The sequence below is a fragment of the Miniopterus natalensis genome, chromosome 1 (genome assembly GCF_054644295.1).
Source record: "Miniopterus natalensis isolate mMinNat1 chromosome 1, mMinNat1.hap1, whole genome shotgun sequence".
NCBI classification, from domain to species: domain Eukaryota; kingdom Metazoa; phylum Chordata; class Mammalia; order Chiroptera; family Miniopteridae; genus Miniopterus; species Miniopterus natalensis.
The window spans coordinates 175939861-175958339 of NC_142081.1; the positions used below are offsets into that span (position 1 = coordinate 175939861).

The 18479-nt window shown below is 39.2% G+C and overlaps 1 protein-coding gene across 2 annotated transcripts in view; it reads left to right on the forward strand.

The window, feature by feature from the left end:
- The window catches only part of GABRA2 (gamma-aminobutyric acid type A receptor subunit alpha2), a 110343-nt gene that overhangs the window by 82243 nt on the left and 9621 nt on the right, over window positions 1-18479 (forward strand). For both annotated transcript variants that reach the window (XM_087827605.1, XM_016206881.2), the window contains exon 8: window positions 15596-15798. In XM_087827605.1, coding sequence (XP_087683731.1) covers window positions 15596-15798 — 203 coding nt within the window. The remainder of the gene's footprint in view (window positions 1-15595; window positions 15799-18479) is intronic.

The window sequence follows — 18479 nt, forward strand, 5'->3', positions numbered from 1 at the left end:
AGCTTATATTTGAACATACGAATACAGTATGTGAATACATTTATATATAATAACTATGTCCTGCTGTTTTTGTATTAATGTTATATACAGTATAGAACAGAGAGTTTTTCTATTAAAAACTAAAATCAACTGCACAGCTGGGGATGACTCAGCGGTTGAGCATTGACCTAGGATCCAGGAGATTGAGGTTCAATTCCCTGTCAGGGCACATGCCCGGGTTGCGGGCTCGATCCCCAGTAGGGGGTGAGCAGGAGGCAGCTGATCAGTGATGACTCTCTCATCATGGATGTTTCTCTCTCTCTCCCTCTCCTTTCCTCTCTCTGAAATCAATAAATATATATTAAAAATGTATATATATTTAAAAACTAAAATCAACCAACATCTGTTAGGGTGTAGGTTTGGTAAATGAGTACAGGGAGTTCAAATGCTTTATATTGCATACAAAGTTCTTGACATAAGAAAGGGCCTTAGATGCCTGTCTTATATAAATTTTGAAAAAGTTAAAACTCTAAAAGGGATATGTTTGAATTGCTCATCTTCTTAGTTCCATGATTAATTATGACTCTATATACCATGGAATCCAAGATATAATGGCTTGAATATATATGGTTGGGGTTTTTTATGTAAAAGAAGCCCACAAGTAGATGTTCCAAGATGGGTATGGCCACACCATGGGCACTGGACACTCAGTCTCTTTCTTTCTTCTTTGATATCCTTAGCATGGAGTTTTGCTTCATGGGCCAAAAAGACTGTTGGTGTTCCAGCCATCACATCCATACCCCCAAAACAGGAAGGGATAAGCAAAAGTGCAAAAGACCTCTTCCAGCTCTCTGTTTAACATAAATTAGCTTTTCCCAGAAGTCCCTCCCAATAATATCTACTTATATAGCATCAGTCAAGCTTGATTCCATAACCAGAAAGTCTGAGAAATTGCCATCCTGCATAAACTCAATGTTTAATATTATGGATTGATTAAATATTGGATTGTTAGCTAGTGTTTTCTACTACAATAAGAAAAATCCTTGTTTGCTATAAGGCCTTAAAATGATTAAAAGCACATATTCTGAAACCAGAGTACCTTGGTTCAAAACCTGGCTCTGCTACTATCAAATTATGTGACTTCTGACCAGTTTTTTAATCTCTCTGCACTATAGTTTCACCCCTCTGTAGAACTATGATTTAATATCTACTTTGTGAGATAGTTTTGGAAATAAAACACATTCATATACAAATAGAACACTATTCTGGCACATAGTAAATGCTTTGTAATTATTGGCTATTTTTATTAGTGTTTATTATCTAATACTTAATTCTCTTTTTCATGTCAAGAAATATGTAAAGGATGTTAAGATCTCATTTATTTTGAATAGCAGTAATTGCATTCCAAGATGGCATATTTCAGGAGTTATGAACTCTATAAACTCTAGGGAAGATATAACTGGGCAGGAACTAGCTTATTTGACCTCATATCATCAGTATTTGGTTTGTTTCAGGGAAATCAGAATCTTGTCCCTATTCCCTCCTCTGTCTAATTCCCCATAGTTCTCAATATTTAGTCCTACTCTGAGGCATTCCTTCCTCCTCACCATCATATCAAGAAAATTACTTAATACTAGAAATATCTCGTTTACAGTGCAGATGTTGAAGGAAAAACATGCTTCTTTATTTAGAAAGGTACACAGAAAATGGTCTCTGTGTACCTATTATACAAAACATACTGAGGGGGTCATAAAATTAGATAAGAAAATATTCCATTACACTTTTCCAGAAACCAGTTATCTATTGGGCGGAAAGTCCCTTAATAATGAGGCACTTACTGTAGCTTAATAAAGAGATAATCATGATCTGAAGTAATGAATATAAATTTTTTTCCCTTTTAAAATTAAACAACAAACACTATTGAGTGATTGTGACATGTTTGAAGGAATATTGTGCCAGGAATGAAGAGAGCTTCTGTTAGGTCCTGACTCCACTTCTAAATTAAGCAAGTGTGTAAATTCTCTAACCTCTAGATTTTCTCTGCAATCTACCTAACAGCGATGTTAAAAGGATCCATGAACCATGTCTTATCGGATTTCTTAAATTTTGAACATATACTTTTATTGTTTTATATGTAGAACAAATAACAAGTTGGAGTATTTCCTGAAAGCCAAGGATACTGCAGAATGTACTATGAATCCAAGGTGTGTGTGTGTTTCTTGAATTCAAATTCTTAGCCTGAGCTTATAATTTCCAAATCTGCAAAGTTCCAGTTACTTCTCATATTAGTATACAAGACTGTTTCTTACATGCCCTTACTTTGTCTGAACTAGCTGCTGAATCCCCTAGAGTTACCTAGAACATAAAGGAGGGTAAATAGATACATAGGTGATTTATATGATACATGTGTGTATGTGTGTGTGTGTGTGTGTGTGTATATATATATATATGCATGCATATCTTTTATTGCCTATATATATATATAAAATCTTGTGTGCATAATGTATAGATGCTAACAGTTTCTATTACTTTAAAAAAAAGGGCAATTGAAAAGTCAGAAAATTTGGTGAAACAGGGACTTATATTCTTGCATGGAGACCCTGGATAGGAACTGATTAGTAGCAGTCCCCTTGGGCAAGAAATCTCTAGTTTGCCACAACCCCAGCGCCCACTGTGGCCCACCTACCTGTTTGTTTTCCCTGCCTAGTCAGTCCCTATGGACAGTGGAATTTGCAGCCTATGGATGAAGGCATTCAGAGTTAGGAAAGAGCATTCCATGAGAGCTGGGTCAAAAGGCAAAAGCAATGACTGAATGTAAAACTTACAAAAAACAGAGAGTAAAATGGTGATTGCCAGGGGCTCTGGGGATGGGAGAAATAGGCTGGGAAAAGAGCACAGGTTTTCAGTTACCAGGTGAATGAGGTCTGAGGTTCTAATGTATAACATGGTGACTATAGTTGATAACACTGTGTGATCAAAATTTGCTAAGAGAATAGAACTTAAGTGTCTTCATGGGGGAAAAAAGGTAAATACGTGAGGTGACGGGTGTGTTAATCAACTCTATGATGGGAATCCTTTCGTAATGTCTATTAATTCATCACTTTGTACACATTAAATGTATCACAACTTTGTCGATTATGCCTCATCAAAGCTGAAATAATGGAGACAGAGACAGAGAGACAGAGAGAGAGAATCAGAAAGTCACCTGGGTGCGGCTTTAGCCTGTCCAGGCTGAAGAGTTGGGGCAGCCTTAGAAGGAGACATACCTGGTTTTGACTGGAAAGAAGCGAGAAGGGGGCAGCCAGAGCGGAATGCCCGGGTGGGAGCAGGATGTGACACCAACGGACAGAAGCCTGCACAGGGCACAGCAGTCTCTGCAAAACTCATGCCAGATCCCTGTCTTCCAGGGGACATGGGCCGCGGAGTGCTAACAGGCGGCACACCTGGCGCCCAGAGTTGACTTTGGCACAAGGCAGCGCAGGCCGCCCGGCAAGCTGCCAGCCTCCAGCCGCCTCCCCCCGCGGCAGACTCGCGTCCGAGCCAGCTCCTGCCCATTAGGAGAGCTGCCGGAGCAAAACACGTAATAGGCCATGGCTAGAAAATTAGGAGGCCTTGTGAGCTCTGGACCTGGTCTAGAGGCAGATTTAGAAGTTGTGTCAGGAATGCAGGTAGCTGGTCAAGCTTAATTGGTAGGGAGGACTTATTTAGTAAAAGTACAGCCGGAGAATTAAAAATATATGCTATTTGGGCCATGATTTTGCTTTTAGATTTTCCTGAGACATGCAAATATTACTTCAGTACAGCATGACCGCTCAAGTCGCGGGGGCAGTTTACCCAGTCTCATTTCCTACACGGAAATCCACGTAGTCACAGTGATGAGAAAAAACAATTAAATAGCTTTTGTTGAGCACTTTCTATGCATCATATACTGTGTGGGCACTTCAGATTTACTCATTAAATTCTGAGGGAAAAAGTCCCCAGTTAGCACAGTAAGTATCTCCTCTTTTCAGACAAGAACATGAAAACCCAGAGCTGTTCAGAAGCTAATCCATTGTCACAGAACAGGTCAGTAAAATGACCTTGACCTTACAACGCTCCAACTGTAATTGTTTCACTTTTTATATTGCACCATTGTGCCATCAAACTACCATTTCCTTTTTTTTTTCCCTTTTGGAGCCTGAAGTCAGAAATATCCTGGGTAATTTTTGTTTGCGAGTCAAGCTTACCAAGCATAGACCAGAACTGGAGGTAAAGGTTCAGATTTGAATTCTCCTTAACTGTTAGTATCAGCGGTTGCTTACTGAAATACTTCAAATTCTTTGCTCAATTCTTGGTTCAAAAATTGATACTGTCAGATAGATTATGGTACAGCAGCTAATCCATTAAATGGCTTTTCAAAGTTCAGTCCTGCCCAGGTGCCATATTCTGCATTTTTAAGGTGAATTAACCTACTTAATACAGGTCTTTAAAAGTATAGCTACTTATAATAGGATGACCTTAGTCATGGAAAACTTTGGTTTAATCTGAGATGAGAACTTTGATTACTAGCATTTTTGTATAATATACTTTGCTTGAAAATCATCTGTGAAATCTTTATGACCTTATAGAATATATGAGGGAGATTACAGGTGTTTCAAGAGGGAAGGTTTTGTTGTTGTTGTTGTTTTGTTTTAATTTTTTTGTAAATATTTTTGTTTAATTAAGCTTTGAAATAAAGTATAAATTAATAACTTTTTAACTCCAATTACATTACTGTTTATACCAGTTTAGGTCATTGAATATTTAGTTTCACTATGGCAGAATTTTGAGTGCATACTTATTCTTAGTTTTTTTAACTTTCAAAAAAAATAGAATGAAAGCTGTTATTTATTTTCAAAGATGTACTAGCCTTTCAAGAAAATGTTCTCTACATGGGTGACTTTTTGTGAAAAAACATCTTTAATAATGCATTATTCATCACAAATAACATAATACCTCCCCAGTTAAATCACCTCAGGGAGCGATAAGAAATCACCAAAACTATTAACATTTGAACAGTCACCCTGCATTTTATGGCAAAGCAATTATAAGACTGAAATATAAAAGGGTTTGAAAACAATGAGGAGTTTATACAGCATGTGCTTTTCTCTTTTCTCCTGTTATTTTATTGTCTTACTACCATCATACCGACTATATTATTTTCTTTTAAACTCATGAAATCAGAATATTCGTTTTAGTTCAAGCTGCCTTAACAGAGTACCATAGACTGGGTGTCTTGTGGACGACAGAAGACTATTTCTCACAGTCCTGGAGGCGGGAAGTCCGAGATCAGAGTGCCAGCCTGGTGGGCTTCTGGCGAGAGCCCTCTTTCAGATTGCAGGCTGCTGACTTGTCATTGTTTCCTCACCAGGAGGAAAGACAGCCAGCTGGCTCTCTGGCTTCTTATAAGGGCACTAATCCCATCCAGGAGGGCTTCAAGCTCATGACGCAGTCTCCTCCCAAATGTCCCACTCCCAGATACCGTCACATCAGGGATGAGATTGCAACAGGTGAATTTTTGAAAACTTTGGTTTAACCTGAGATGAAGAACTTGATCACTAGCATTTTTGAATAATACACATGCAATCCATTGCAGTTACTGTACCATTTGGCAGTTGCATCAGGTTGTACCTTTTTGGGTCATAGAGCACTGGTACAGGGGTCCCGCAGAGATAGCCCTGGTAGGCTGTATTTACAATTTTTAGATCCAGCCTTAATTGAGAACTTCCGCCTCATTCCAATTTCAATTGGGATTAGATGTGAATCATACCAGATTTCTTGGAAGTCACTTCTCAAATGTAATAACTGATGACTGATGGATATTTCTTACAAAAGATTAATCTTAAGTCATAATGACACGGATGCATCCATTTGATAGAACCAGGCTATCAAATTATGCCTATTTTAAAGAGTTGAATTAAATCCTTTTAGAAACCTGGGAACAGAGTAGTTCAGACTGGGCCAAAATGAAATGAAAATGATGGGTTTAATAAGACCAGAAATGTGTGTATCCACACTAAAAAGATTTCAGGCTTTCCTGGAACAGTGGAAGAATAGAGGGGAATAGGGCTCAAAGCTTTCCTTTCTCTTTCCTTGTGAGGCAATTAAATGATTTCTGAAGGTAGGAAATGAATAACTGAAATAAAATAGCCCAAGTCTTTCTAGGTAGCCATGTAAGCAGTACAATCCCCATGTCCTTTGATTTTTCTCAAACCACCACTAGATGGGACTCGTGCATCCTTGGTTTGGATTCTTAGCTTTTTTATCATCACTTTGGGGGCCTAATGTACTCAGGAGTAACAGGGGAGCCACAGCGGTCTTGGCAGGTTCTACATAGCTCATTTGCATGTATTATTTAATGGTCAGGTATTATCATTCCCGTCTTGGAGAGATGCCACCGAGGCTCAGAGAGGCAGAGGGAGAGAAGGGAAAATTTAGCATTTGTTGGGCAACTTATCCTTCCAACAAACCTGAAGAAATATCATTTCTGTTTTTGCAGATGAGGAGCTTAGCAAGGGGGGAAGCTGCTGTGTCAGAAGCAGAGTCTAAATCCTTGCTTGACTTTAGTGTACAACTCTCACTATGCATAGCCACTTCTCAAGCAATTTGAACACTTTAATGAATGATATAAATTTATTTTTTTTATTTCTCTCCTGAGGATATTTTCTCCATTGCTTTTCAGAGAGAGAGAGAGATCGATGTGAGAGAGACACATCGATTGGTTGCTACCGCACACGCCCCGACTGTGGCCTGGGATCGAGCCTGCAACTGAGGTACATGCCCTTGGCCGGAATCGAACCCGGGACCCTTCAGTCCGAGGGCTGACACTCCAGCCACCGAGCCAAACCGGCCAGAGCTGCGTGATACAAATTCAAAACTACTACGTTTTTAAGGGCCACATCAGTAAAATTCAAGAGTTAGATTCATGACAGTGAAAAAACACATGATATGGACATGCAGTTGGCACTGAGAGGGAATACCATCTATAGACTGAGCAGTATAATTTAGCAAAGAAAGTAGACTGAGGCAGCCTGCATGGGTTCATATCCCATCTCTACGCTTTGAGATCAGTGTGATCTTCAGTCAGGTGCCCAAAATCACTTAGCCTCAGTTTCCTTGTCTGTAAATGAGGGTGATAACAGTATCTAACTCACCGGGTTGTTATGTGGACTAAACACATTAATATATGGAGAGCTCTTATAACAGAATATGGCATCGAGTAGGCGCTCCTTAGTGGTACTTTCTATTGTAATATCTGGGGTAATGTAAGAATATATGAGATTTATGTGCAAAAAGCATCAATTTATACAATGTTTACATCACATTTATATTGCGGTGTTGCTATTAAACCTCTGTTTCATTCTAAAGCTTACTAGATTCTTAACTTGCACATTCGTTCATATAGAACCTATGAATATGGTCCATCGGTGTTACTTTTCAGTTTTTGAAATCAGTCCTCTCATTTGGTGAACCAACAGGTAATGAGTATTCACTTTTGCCAGAATCTAAGGAGGTGGCAGCATTTTAAAAAAGTGTGATAAACCCCGTGCCCACGAGCTGCTCAGAGTGTGGAGGAGTGAGAGACATGTAGACAAATAAGTGAAGCAGAGGATCATAGATGCCGGGAGAGAAATATTCCAAAGTGGGCTAAGGGCAAACGAGGGAGGAAGTCAGAGAGGCCCAAAGGGGAGACGTGTCAAGTCCAGCCTAGCAAATGAGCACAGTGGAAAAGGCCATGTCCTAAACTGAGGACACGCAATTATCAAAAGCAATGTGGAGCATATGGAGAGCAGTGCATCTCAGGCGTGCGGCTCGCTTATATGTAAGGCTGGCTAGACAGAGGCCACTTCATGTACAGGCTCATATCCCGTGCTAAAGCCATGGAAACGGCTTGAAGGGTGCTTTAGCCGGAGGGTAAAATGGATGCATTTGAGTGTGGGGCAGACTATCATGGAGAATATTATATAAATAGGTTGAAATGCTATGAGTGATATAGAGTAACTAGTTAAGAGATAATTGGCATCATCCAGGTATGAAATAACGAAGGCCTGACATAAGTCAGTGAATACTGGTGGAGAGGGAGTAACAGATTCGAGAATATGCAGGCCATGGTGAGTTTGAACTGGAGAGAAATGTAGACACTGCAGAATACTCCTAGATTTCTAACCAAGTGCCTAGGGAAATGTGATTTTATTACCTACAATAGAGAATCATGGAAGACATAATAGGGTTTGCTTTAGACTATGGATTGAGTTGTGAATGTTTAAAATTTGAGATTTCTATGGAACTCATCTCTGATTACTGTAAAAGGCTTCTCTGGTTCCCCTGTCCCTAATTCTATCTTCCCTTGTCCCATTCTACATAGTATGGCAAAAGTGATCTTTTAAAAACTCAAATCTAGTTGTATAACCCCCTTATGCATAAAACCTTTCCATGGCTCTACATTGCATGAGGCCTCCTCAGCCTAACCCATCGTGAGTCCACCTTTTGCTATATTAACCTACACCAGACCTAGGAACATGTTGTATTCTTCATTGCACGTATTCCCATGACTCTTCAGATCACCGTTCATATATCACTTCCTCTGGGAAACCTTCTCTGACTCTAAGATCTTGGATAGGTAACCTTTGGGTAGTCTCGGAGCACCCATGCGTTCTTCAGCACTTACTGCACTGTCTGGGTAACTTGCTTATTCGTTATCTATATGTCTATATGTTTTAGAAGGTTATATTCTCGCCGAGCACATGATTCTTGTTTTTTATATACTCATGTCTGACAAAGTGGCAGACAAATAGTAGACTGGATGTGTTTTTAATGAAAATAGAAAGAATGTCATAGGAGGCTCAATAAATTTTTTTGAGCCTATGTGGAGAGTTCCAGAAGATGGTCAGGTATTTGTCACTGGAGCTCATCATTCGATGCGTTCTTGAGGAACCTTCATCATGTGGGAGTAAATGATATTGTCAAGAGAGAGCAGTAAAGTAGGAAGAGTCGGAGAGCAGAGTGTTCCTTTGTGCGATGTGAAAAGTCAAGGAAGCGGTGGTGAAGGACAGCCTACCTCCTTCACAAAAGGGAGCAAAAGAATGGTCCGAAGCGAATGTGCACAGCACGGTCGTAGCTATAGAATCTCTCTTTAGACATCAAATTGCATGCTGTGTCTTTAAGCTGTGTTTGCATAGAAAGCACATTGGGATGGTTTGCCGGAGGCCAGTGTATGTATGTTTTGTTTTGTTTATTAGGTAGTTTGATATTTTAGAGGGTAAGTGTAATGCACGATTTTCTTCTTGTCTGAAATTTTCAACCAATTTACAGTCTGTGCCTGGACATTCCCAGGCCTCCCTATACCAGGGATGGTTAGTTGTCTCCTAATAACATACAGAATAAGGGACGTCTTGATTCTACATGTACATCAAATCAAGGCTCATTTCTCTGCCTCCCTTATTGCTATATATGACTGTATGTCTAAGTTTCCAAAGACATGGTTTTCAGTTTGTGGCCTTCAGCTCAGGAAAATGCCCTTAAAAGTGAAGGAATGTGTCTCTCCTTCTCTCCCCCACCGCCTTTTTTTGTTTGCTGGAATGCAGACCAAGTGTTAGTAAGCCGTGATGAACCCCAAGAACACAGACAATGCTTTAAAAATGGCAGAGAAATAAGAAAGAGGAAGCCTAGGTCTCTGATAACAAGACCATCCTACTCTGGATGTCTTATGCCACAACTATTAAATGAGAGGGGGTAAAAATACTTTCATTAAATCTTACCTGCTTTCCTACTGCTTATTGAGAAGAGTCTTTAGTTGGTGCTTAGCTTAATACCTTTTCTATGACTTATACTTTTATTTTACTATAACTTTATTATATATGTAATATTATGTGTTTTTTAATTAAAATTTTTTAATGTTGACATTATTGTAGACGTTCCCATTCCCCCTCTTTTGCCCACCTCCACCTTCCCCCCTTCCCCTCTTTTGGCCTTCACCACACTATTGCCCATGTCCATGGGGTATGCATATACGTTTTTTAGCTAATCTGTTCACTTTCACCACCCCGCCACCCCACCCCTCTCCCCTCTGGCTCCTGTCAGTCTGTTCCACGTATCCATGCTCCCAGTTCCATTTTGTAAGTCAGTTTATTTTGTTCATTAGATTCCACATATAAGTGAGATCATATGGTATTTGTGTTTCTCTGACTGGCTTACCATATATAGTGTACATACTGTATACACACTATTTTTATATATGTATGTATGTGTGTATATATGTATATATAAAATATTGCATATATAATATTTTGAATAGGGCACATAAAATATTTACCTAGAAACTGTTGGAATGATCATACATCTCTCTATCCCCAAATCCTCCAAGGTAAGGCACCCATTTTCCTGCTCCTTGGATTTTGAGAAAATAGCTCTCAGGCTATTTTTGTGGATTTGTGTATTTATCCCCAAACACATGCAAATGTATCCATTCATTTCTGTGTCTGTATCTATACAGATAAGTGCATCTGCTTTAAAAATACATTTATTCCTTATTGAATTCAAAAATATATGCCAGGCAGTATACAAGGCCTTACAGAAATGAGGTAAACAAAAAAGATAGGAACCCCACCCTAAGAGAGGCTGCATTCTGTTTGAGGTGATCGGTAAGGAATGTGCAGGGCGCTCTCTGATGGCGTGGAAGGGTCCCTCGCTCTGGATTTGGAGTATTAACTGGTCCTCACAGCTTGAGGCTCCACCACCGATTCCCCAGAGTTTCTGAATATCCATGTGCTTATATGTGTAAGTACTTCACATTCCTATTCATTGCAAATACTTTCAGTCTACATCCATGAAAGTGCTTAACATTTTACTAATTTAATAGCTAGTGTGCATAGATGTTAAATTTGTGTCAGTAACGTTATTGGATGAATTTTCTTCTTTCAATCTTAAGCAATATGATTTTCCTTATGCTTGCGGTGAAAGCATTAAGAAATCTGGCCCATATTTATAGGTCATGTTATTGCCAAAATATAACCAAGATGGTGAGAAAAATAAATTAAGAAAGCTGACTGAGTAAATCAGGTACATATCAATTAAAATCTTGGTGATTTTAAATTTTCCTGTTCAAGTTATTTTAAAATGATGTAGATACAATATTATAACAATTAACACCATATTATAATTCATTGCAATTCATTTTCAGAGGCATTCAGAGTTCCTGTTCTAAGATTCAGTAAGCAGAAACACTGAACTGTTAGAGCATCTGTGTTTCAAATTTAATTATTCTGGCCAAATTCAGAGATTTGTGGATTTGCCTTGTTGGCTATCAGTCATCTGTTGATATCAATTTATTCTTTACTTCCAGAAGGTTGCCTATATTATATTGATTCATTGCCTTGGTAAATATTACCTCATTTTTTTTTGTCATCTGTCAAACTCAATTACCCAGAACACAACCAGGAACCCAAGAAGAAGAAAAAAATAGACATCTGACTGGTAAAATAGGATGTTATAAAAAAATCATGTATGGCCCAGCCAGGTGTGGCTCAGCAGTTGAGTGTTAACCTAGGATCCAGGCGATCGGGGTTCGATTCCTGGTCAGGGCACATGCCCGGGTTGCGGGCTCGATCCCCAGCCGGGGGCGTGCAGGAGGCAACCGATCAATGACTCTCTCATCATTGATGTTTCTCTCTCTCTCCCTCTCCTTTCCTCTCTCTGAAATCAATAAAGATATATTAAAAAAAAAAAAATCATGTATGAAAATAAAGGCACTAAGCTTCAGGTTTCAGAGCTGACATTGAAGAGCTTGCAAGTTGTCACTCCCATCCCTACAACAAGAAAAAGCTGAACAAAATGAGTATTAAAGACCCTTAGTGCATTCGCAAAAGGGTTGAGGTGACAGGCAGACCACCATCCCAAACTGTGTGGTGGCAGGCACATTCAGAGCGACACAGCTAAGACTTTTTTCACTTGGAAGTGGGGCTGCTGCAGCATCATACTGGTAGAGGCACTTGCGTGGTCATTTTGGCGAATTCCTGGAAACTGAGAGTCTTCTACTGTGAAAGTGAGACACTCCTAAGGCCTCCCCCTCTGGCCTCATCTGCCCTGAAACCCTTGTCTGCTGCCTTCCCACCTTGCAAGCCTCCTTCTGCTCCTCTTAAATGCCACCTTTCCCCATGTCCCTGGGCTTCTGTGCATGCTCTTTTCTAAGTTCAGTTATTTCCTCTTGCCTGGTGACCTTTGTAACTTTCCCCTTATTTCCCGAGGGAAGCCTGACCCAACCTCGAAGTCTGTAGATCACCTGATTATAGTTCATCATCAACTCTGCCCAGTTGTGATGTTAGTTTACATGGTGCTTTTTTAAAAAAAGAATATGTCTTATTTGGTTTTGCTCACATTCCATTCACAGTACCACAGTGCCCAGCACAAAACGGGGACTGAATGCATGCTTGCTTTATCAATGAAGGAGTGGAATCCGTGCAGTTATTCTGCTATCTCAGTGGTTATCAATTACAGATTACTGGGGAGTAGTTTCAATAAATATTCAATAATTCATTAAAAACTCTTTAATGGCCTCTTACCTACTACTAGGCACCCTTTTACAGTTTGAGGAGATGACACCCAGGCTCTAATCCATATAGCTGACTAAGGTATACAGTCATGTAAACCAACAGAAAATTAAAAATGGACATGATCTTGCCCTGGCCGGTGAGCAGTGGTTAGCGTGTCGGGCCCACATACCAAAAAGGCGGGAGGCTCAATTCCCCATAAATGGCACGTGCCTGGGTTGCAGGTTGATTCCTGGCCCTGGTCGGGGCACATGCAGGAGGCAGCCAATCGATGTGTGTGTGTCTCTCCCTCCCTCCCTCCCTCCCTCTCCCCCTCCCTCCCTGCCTCCCTCTCCTCTCTCCCTTCCACCCTCTAAATATCAGTGGAGAAAACATCTATCCTCAGGTGGGGATTAACAAGAACAGAAAGCGATGGACATGACTAGTGGAGGCGCGCGTAGGCCCAGGTCTTAGGGGCCTTTAGGTTGAGATCCTGCAGGAGGAACAAGCTGGGCCGTGCGCGCCACGGCGTTAGGGGACTGCGGCCCTTGGGGGCAGGAACCTTAACTGGTTTGTCATTGATGTGTTGCCGGTGCCTACACGTGTCCCTGGCAATTAGTGAGTACTCAGTAATTTATTAAGAAAGGGAATCGGAGTGAGCTCAATAAAAAAGAGGGCTGAGTGACAAGGAGAACATTGTAGGCGGAGGAAACTGTGTTGCCCAGACCGACAGATAATACACGTCGCGCAACTTCAACCTGGCACGTGAAAACGACGTCCCTTAGATTGTAGGGGCTTTTCCCCGACAGAAGGACTCGGGAACAAGAATTTGGGGAAAGGGATAGGAGTTTTGGCTTTATTAAAATCCATGACCTACTCAGGTAAGCAAACGGAAAAAAAATTGTACGCCCTCATAGTATTGTCCACACTGTAGTTAACCTTTCAAACATTTACTTCTAGGTCATCATAGTTTCTAAAGTCTCACAAATTTTAAATTAGTGGAGTTTGAGTTGATTAGGTTTTGTTACCAAGATATGTTATCCAAGTTCTAATTTCTGTCTCTAACACATAGATGTTTCATCGTTTTTATCATTCAGACGCAGTACAGTTATGAATTAAAGCCACACCCTTAAAAATAAAGTAAAATAAAATTGCCACCTTTCATAGTGCAGCTGTGCTGTATTTGTAAATGTTATTTTATCATTGTTGTTATTATTAATATTGTTATTTGGAAGGAAGGTATTATTTCTTTGTCCTTTGGGCTGAAGGGGGACAAACCCCCGCAATTATTAGAATGCCTGTTGCTTCTGCCATTTCTAGCAGTAACCAGCAGGTGGTATCAAACAGTTTCCCATTTCTGTTCTGTTGCAGTGTTTGTGTCTGTCTGAGACTGCTCCTTCCTAACCTGCACCCCACACCCCAGTCACAGATATTCCCACACAGCATTTCATGGGGATAAAGGACTAAAGGAGGATTTTATTATTATTATTTTAATTTAAATCTGTTTTGACTTTGCTTTCAGGGTGATATTTTTTTCTCACACATGCACTGAGGGTTTTTTCCAAAATAGAGACACTGTTTTATATGCAGTAACTCATTGTTGCTCTAACACCACCGTGGAAATCACTATTCATAATCCCCACTTTACAAACGAGGAAACTGGTGCAAAGAGGCTGGGGAATTTCCCAAGTTCACAAAATTAGAACTCGGGTGTCTGGCCGTGGTGTCCACAGTGTGTCTCTGTGCTGAAATTACTTCCCCTCATCTGATTTTCATCCAACACCTGTCGTTCCTTTACTTTGACACTATTTGCTCGGCTACCATGAGTTGAGGTTTTTGCCACCTACACCTTGAAATAAGAAACACTACATAGAATAACACCAGGATATAAAAGAGCTACGTGTTAGATATTGTCCGTGCATGGGGAATGGCTGCATATGTGCAGATTATTTTAGTGCTAAAAGGATTTTTAGATTCTTTCCTTTTATTTAACTGAAAAAGAGACTTAAGCCTCCCCAAAAAGCACTGTTATAGCAGTCCCACAGAGGCGGTAAGGGAAGAAACAGTCTGTTAAATAAATGCTTGGGGAATATACGTTGATGGAGGCCCTTCCAGGTATAGGAAAGTGCCCTTTGCTGAAAGTGCCCGCTGGTGGGAGACGGGCATGCTCGGGGTTTGTGAGCTTTGCGGGTAAATGCGCCTCCCTGGCTAACGCCCGGCCCCATCTGCAGTGCAGTGGGGCGAGGCCGGCTGAGCCCGCAGTCGGAAGGGCTGGCCTCTAGCGTACCTTTCCAATGGGAAGGGGAAAGAATTTATAGTCAGTGTTAACAATTTCATTGTCCAGTTTCTAAAATCAAGTAAAAAATGTATAAAAGTTAAAGATGGGGAAGATTGGAGACTCATACTGAAAGTGTTGTGATGTTTTATTAGCTTAAATGACCACCAACGGTGCACGAGGGGAGCTAGGTTATTTTTTCAACCAAAAGAAACAAAATAGTCTTTCAATGTAGTGATTTACAATTTAGAAGGTTTTGCTTTAGTTGTTTTATTTTCCATAGATTTTAAAATTCATTATGAGGGAAATTATGTCCTTATGATGCTAAGCAACCAAGAATTACCTTCATACTTGGAATGAAGTTCTTAATTGTAGTCCTGTTGGAACCATTGGTGAGATGGATTGGTCCATTGCCTACCATGATTCAAATAAATGATCAACAAATTAATGTGGGACTTTATGTGGGATTAAAAAAAATAATGTTAATGGGCAATAGGTCAATTTAAAGTGCAGACTTTTCCTCCTAGGAAATTCTACTTCAGTCTCTCCAGTCTTTTTACCCTCAACTGTACTGAAGAAGCAAATAGAGGGACTCATACAACCAAAATGAAAACTGGAAGCATTTCAGGGTCATCTCTTCCAGTAGTTTTCTGTCGTTGTTGTTTGTTTTATTTTATTTTATATTTTTTGGTGGAAAAACGTGGCCCTGAAATTTGCTTCTGAAAATAACAACTACTAATTCCAATGCTGTCCTGCTGGGATCTGTTGATGTTTTTGGTTCCTGTTTGTTCTTCCGCAGGTGTAACGACTGTTCTAACAATGACAACTCTAAGCATCAGTGCTCGGAATTCTCTCCCCAAAGTGGCTTACGCAACTGCTATGGATTGGTTTATTGCAGTTTGTTACGCATTTGTGTTCTCTGCCCTAATTGAGTTTGCAACTGTTAATTACTTCACCAAAAGAGGATGGGCTTGGGATGGGAAGAGTGTAGTGAATGACAAGGTAAGTGAGAACTTCCTTCTCACCATGATTAAGAGAACCCCTGGAAGGTATAGCTTATATGTATGAGTCATACAGGTTTCTTTTAAAGTGTGCTCTTGCCTGAAACCCTTTAGGGGTGTTTCTAGTCATGAGACTTCTGTTAGAACCTTTCCCTAGCATCTGGTGAGCTCTGACTCTGTGTCAGGAACTGTGCTGTGTTTTTTACATATGCTCTGTCATATAATCTTCATATCAACTTTATAAATAGTCTATTTTTAATTCTTTCTTCTTTTTCTGATGAAGAAGCTGGGGCTTAGTGAAGTTACATACTTGCCAGATCTCACACAAATAGGTAATAAGTGTACTTGAACCCAAATCTGTCTGCTCATTAAGTTCACTCTTAACACCACACTGGTTCATGATAAAGAGATTTGGAAAGAAAAGGAGGTGTTACCTTTACCTGCTATCGAATTTCAGACCTTGTCAGTACTACTCTGCACCTACCCCTATCTCTGTTGCTTGGATGTAAAAGTCTACACATCATTGTTATCTTGCCCAGGTTGTATGAAATAAGTGGGCAGGTGCTGGAATAACTAGAAATTTTAAGTTGCTCATGTAGTCCATAAGGGGAAAGTTACTTATTTTTAAGGTGAACTTCTTTGGGGATTGTTGCTGTCCATTTTTAGGTTTCTAGTACGGAAGCTAGCAGGAGTTTTGTGCATTGATATACTAGCTGATTCCTTTCTTATTCTACAGATTATTATTCATCTGCCTCAAGAGCAGGCTTTGGTTATACCACAATGAGATACAAAGTTTTCTTAATAAGCGTAAAAAGTTCTACTTGGAGGATTTCTTTTAGCAATATATCTACTTAAGGGTTCTATTACATTTGAAATAACATACTTGCTGATTTCATTTCTTTTTCAGTTATTTCAATATAAATGTTTCCTCATTTCTATGACCATATTGCAGTTTAAGCATACAAACATGTTATAGTTTGAATCCTGCCATTTTACCTTAATTTTGTACACTGTTGAAGTTTTGATGAGTTCTGGTTTATTTCATTTTATAAGCTGTGTTTTGGATACTAACGGCCATTGAGTAAATATGAAAGGAAATTAATTTTCTGTTTAACCTCCATGTTATTTCAGCATTTCTATTATATTTTATTATTGATTTATGTTTTCATACCCCATGTAGCATACTGCTTTTTCATTGTTATCTATGAAATTACTTTTTAGTTATATTAGTTATACATAGTTAGCACTTTCATACTAACATATTTTTGAAGATAAAATGCTAGTTAGTTCTTTGGGAGTATGTCACAAATGATAAATAGTCATTTGTGGTATAAATGCCCCATATAGAAATGTATTGGCATATATATTTTAATGCTATGAGAGTGCCAATCAAATTGACATTGTGATTTGGCATATCAAGTAATATGCCTTCTGAACCCTTGAACTTGGAAAAGAGAAGTACCTATAAATGCAAAAAACACATTGTTGATAATACATTTTAAAAGCAACGACCAACTATGAATAGCGGATTTAAGTCTTCGCACATATCAAATCACACATAGTGAAGACAAATCTATGTTGAAATCATTGATGTTACAACCTAATATGCAGGAAAACAACTAATAAAGTTTATATTATTTCAGTCCTCAGTGGTTCAGGTTTAGTGGTTAAGTTAAAGGGAACATCGCATCAGGCACATTGTTTGTTTTTATTTACTCATTTATAGCTAGAGTGCCAAGCACAGTGCCAGGTACTTCAGATACTCCTGTTGAATAAAAAAAAAATGAGTTTTTGGTATTAAATATGGCCATGTAATATCAATGAGAAGACTTCTTTTCCTTCATGGAAAAGTTTTAAAACTTTACAATGATGAATTTATTAATGGGTACTCAGTCCAATTTCATGATTCAAATGAATTTTGGGAGATATTTCCTAAAACCTACCTTGGAAATAACCAAGTCCTTAAACCTGGAGGGAAATCAAGTTAGAGTAGCCTAAACTAGCCCATCTGCCTAAAAACAATATATTTCAGTGCATTTAATCTGCTTTAGTTTTCCTTAGATTTAATTTTTAAGTAGAAAATAATAATATTCTGGAAATAAAGTTTTAAGCCACAGGTCATATTGTTGTCCTTTTATTCTAATCAGTCTGGTGGAAGTCCTCGGCTTTAGTAAACATGAGCAAATGCAGTTCAAGTACCTGTCAACCCAGAGTGAATATGAAAACTTCTTGAAAATTTGTTAACTGGCAAGTATTAATTTGCCTCATGAGAATAATCACTGATACATACATATCAATGTTATATGTTTAAAAGAAGAAATATGTATTTAACATAGTTCCCATGTAGATTGTGCTCTGTTGATTTTTAAAGTGAAATAAATAAGTCTCCTGAATTCGTATTCATGTTACATTTGAGCGCTGTGTTAGAAGACAAAACCTCCCTCCCTCTGTGATCTCGGTCAAAATTGTACATCACCTGTAGCCTCAGGTGTAAAATTAGACAACAAAACCTTATCATTCTAAAAATGTAATGCTGGATCAAATGACCCAACTCCAAATGTTTAAGTCCTTCCATATACAAAATTATCTATTTATGCAACCCTCTGAGTTCTTCTGGAACCTTCCCCGTGCCCAGTGTTCTTGCTCAGAGGCGAATTCTTCCACCCCAGGGCTTGTCCCCTT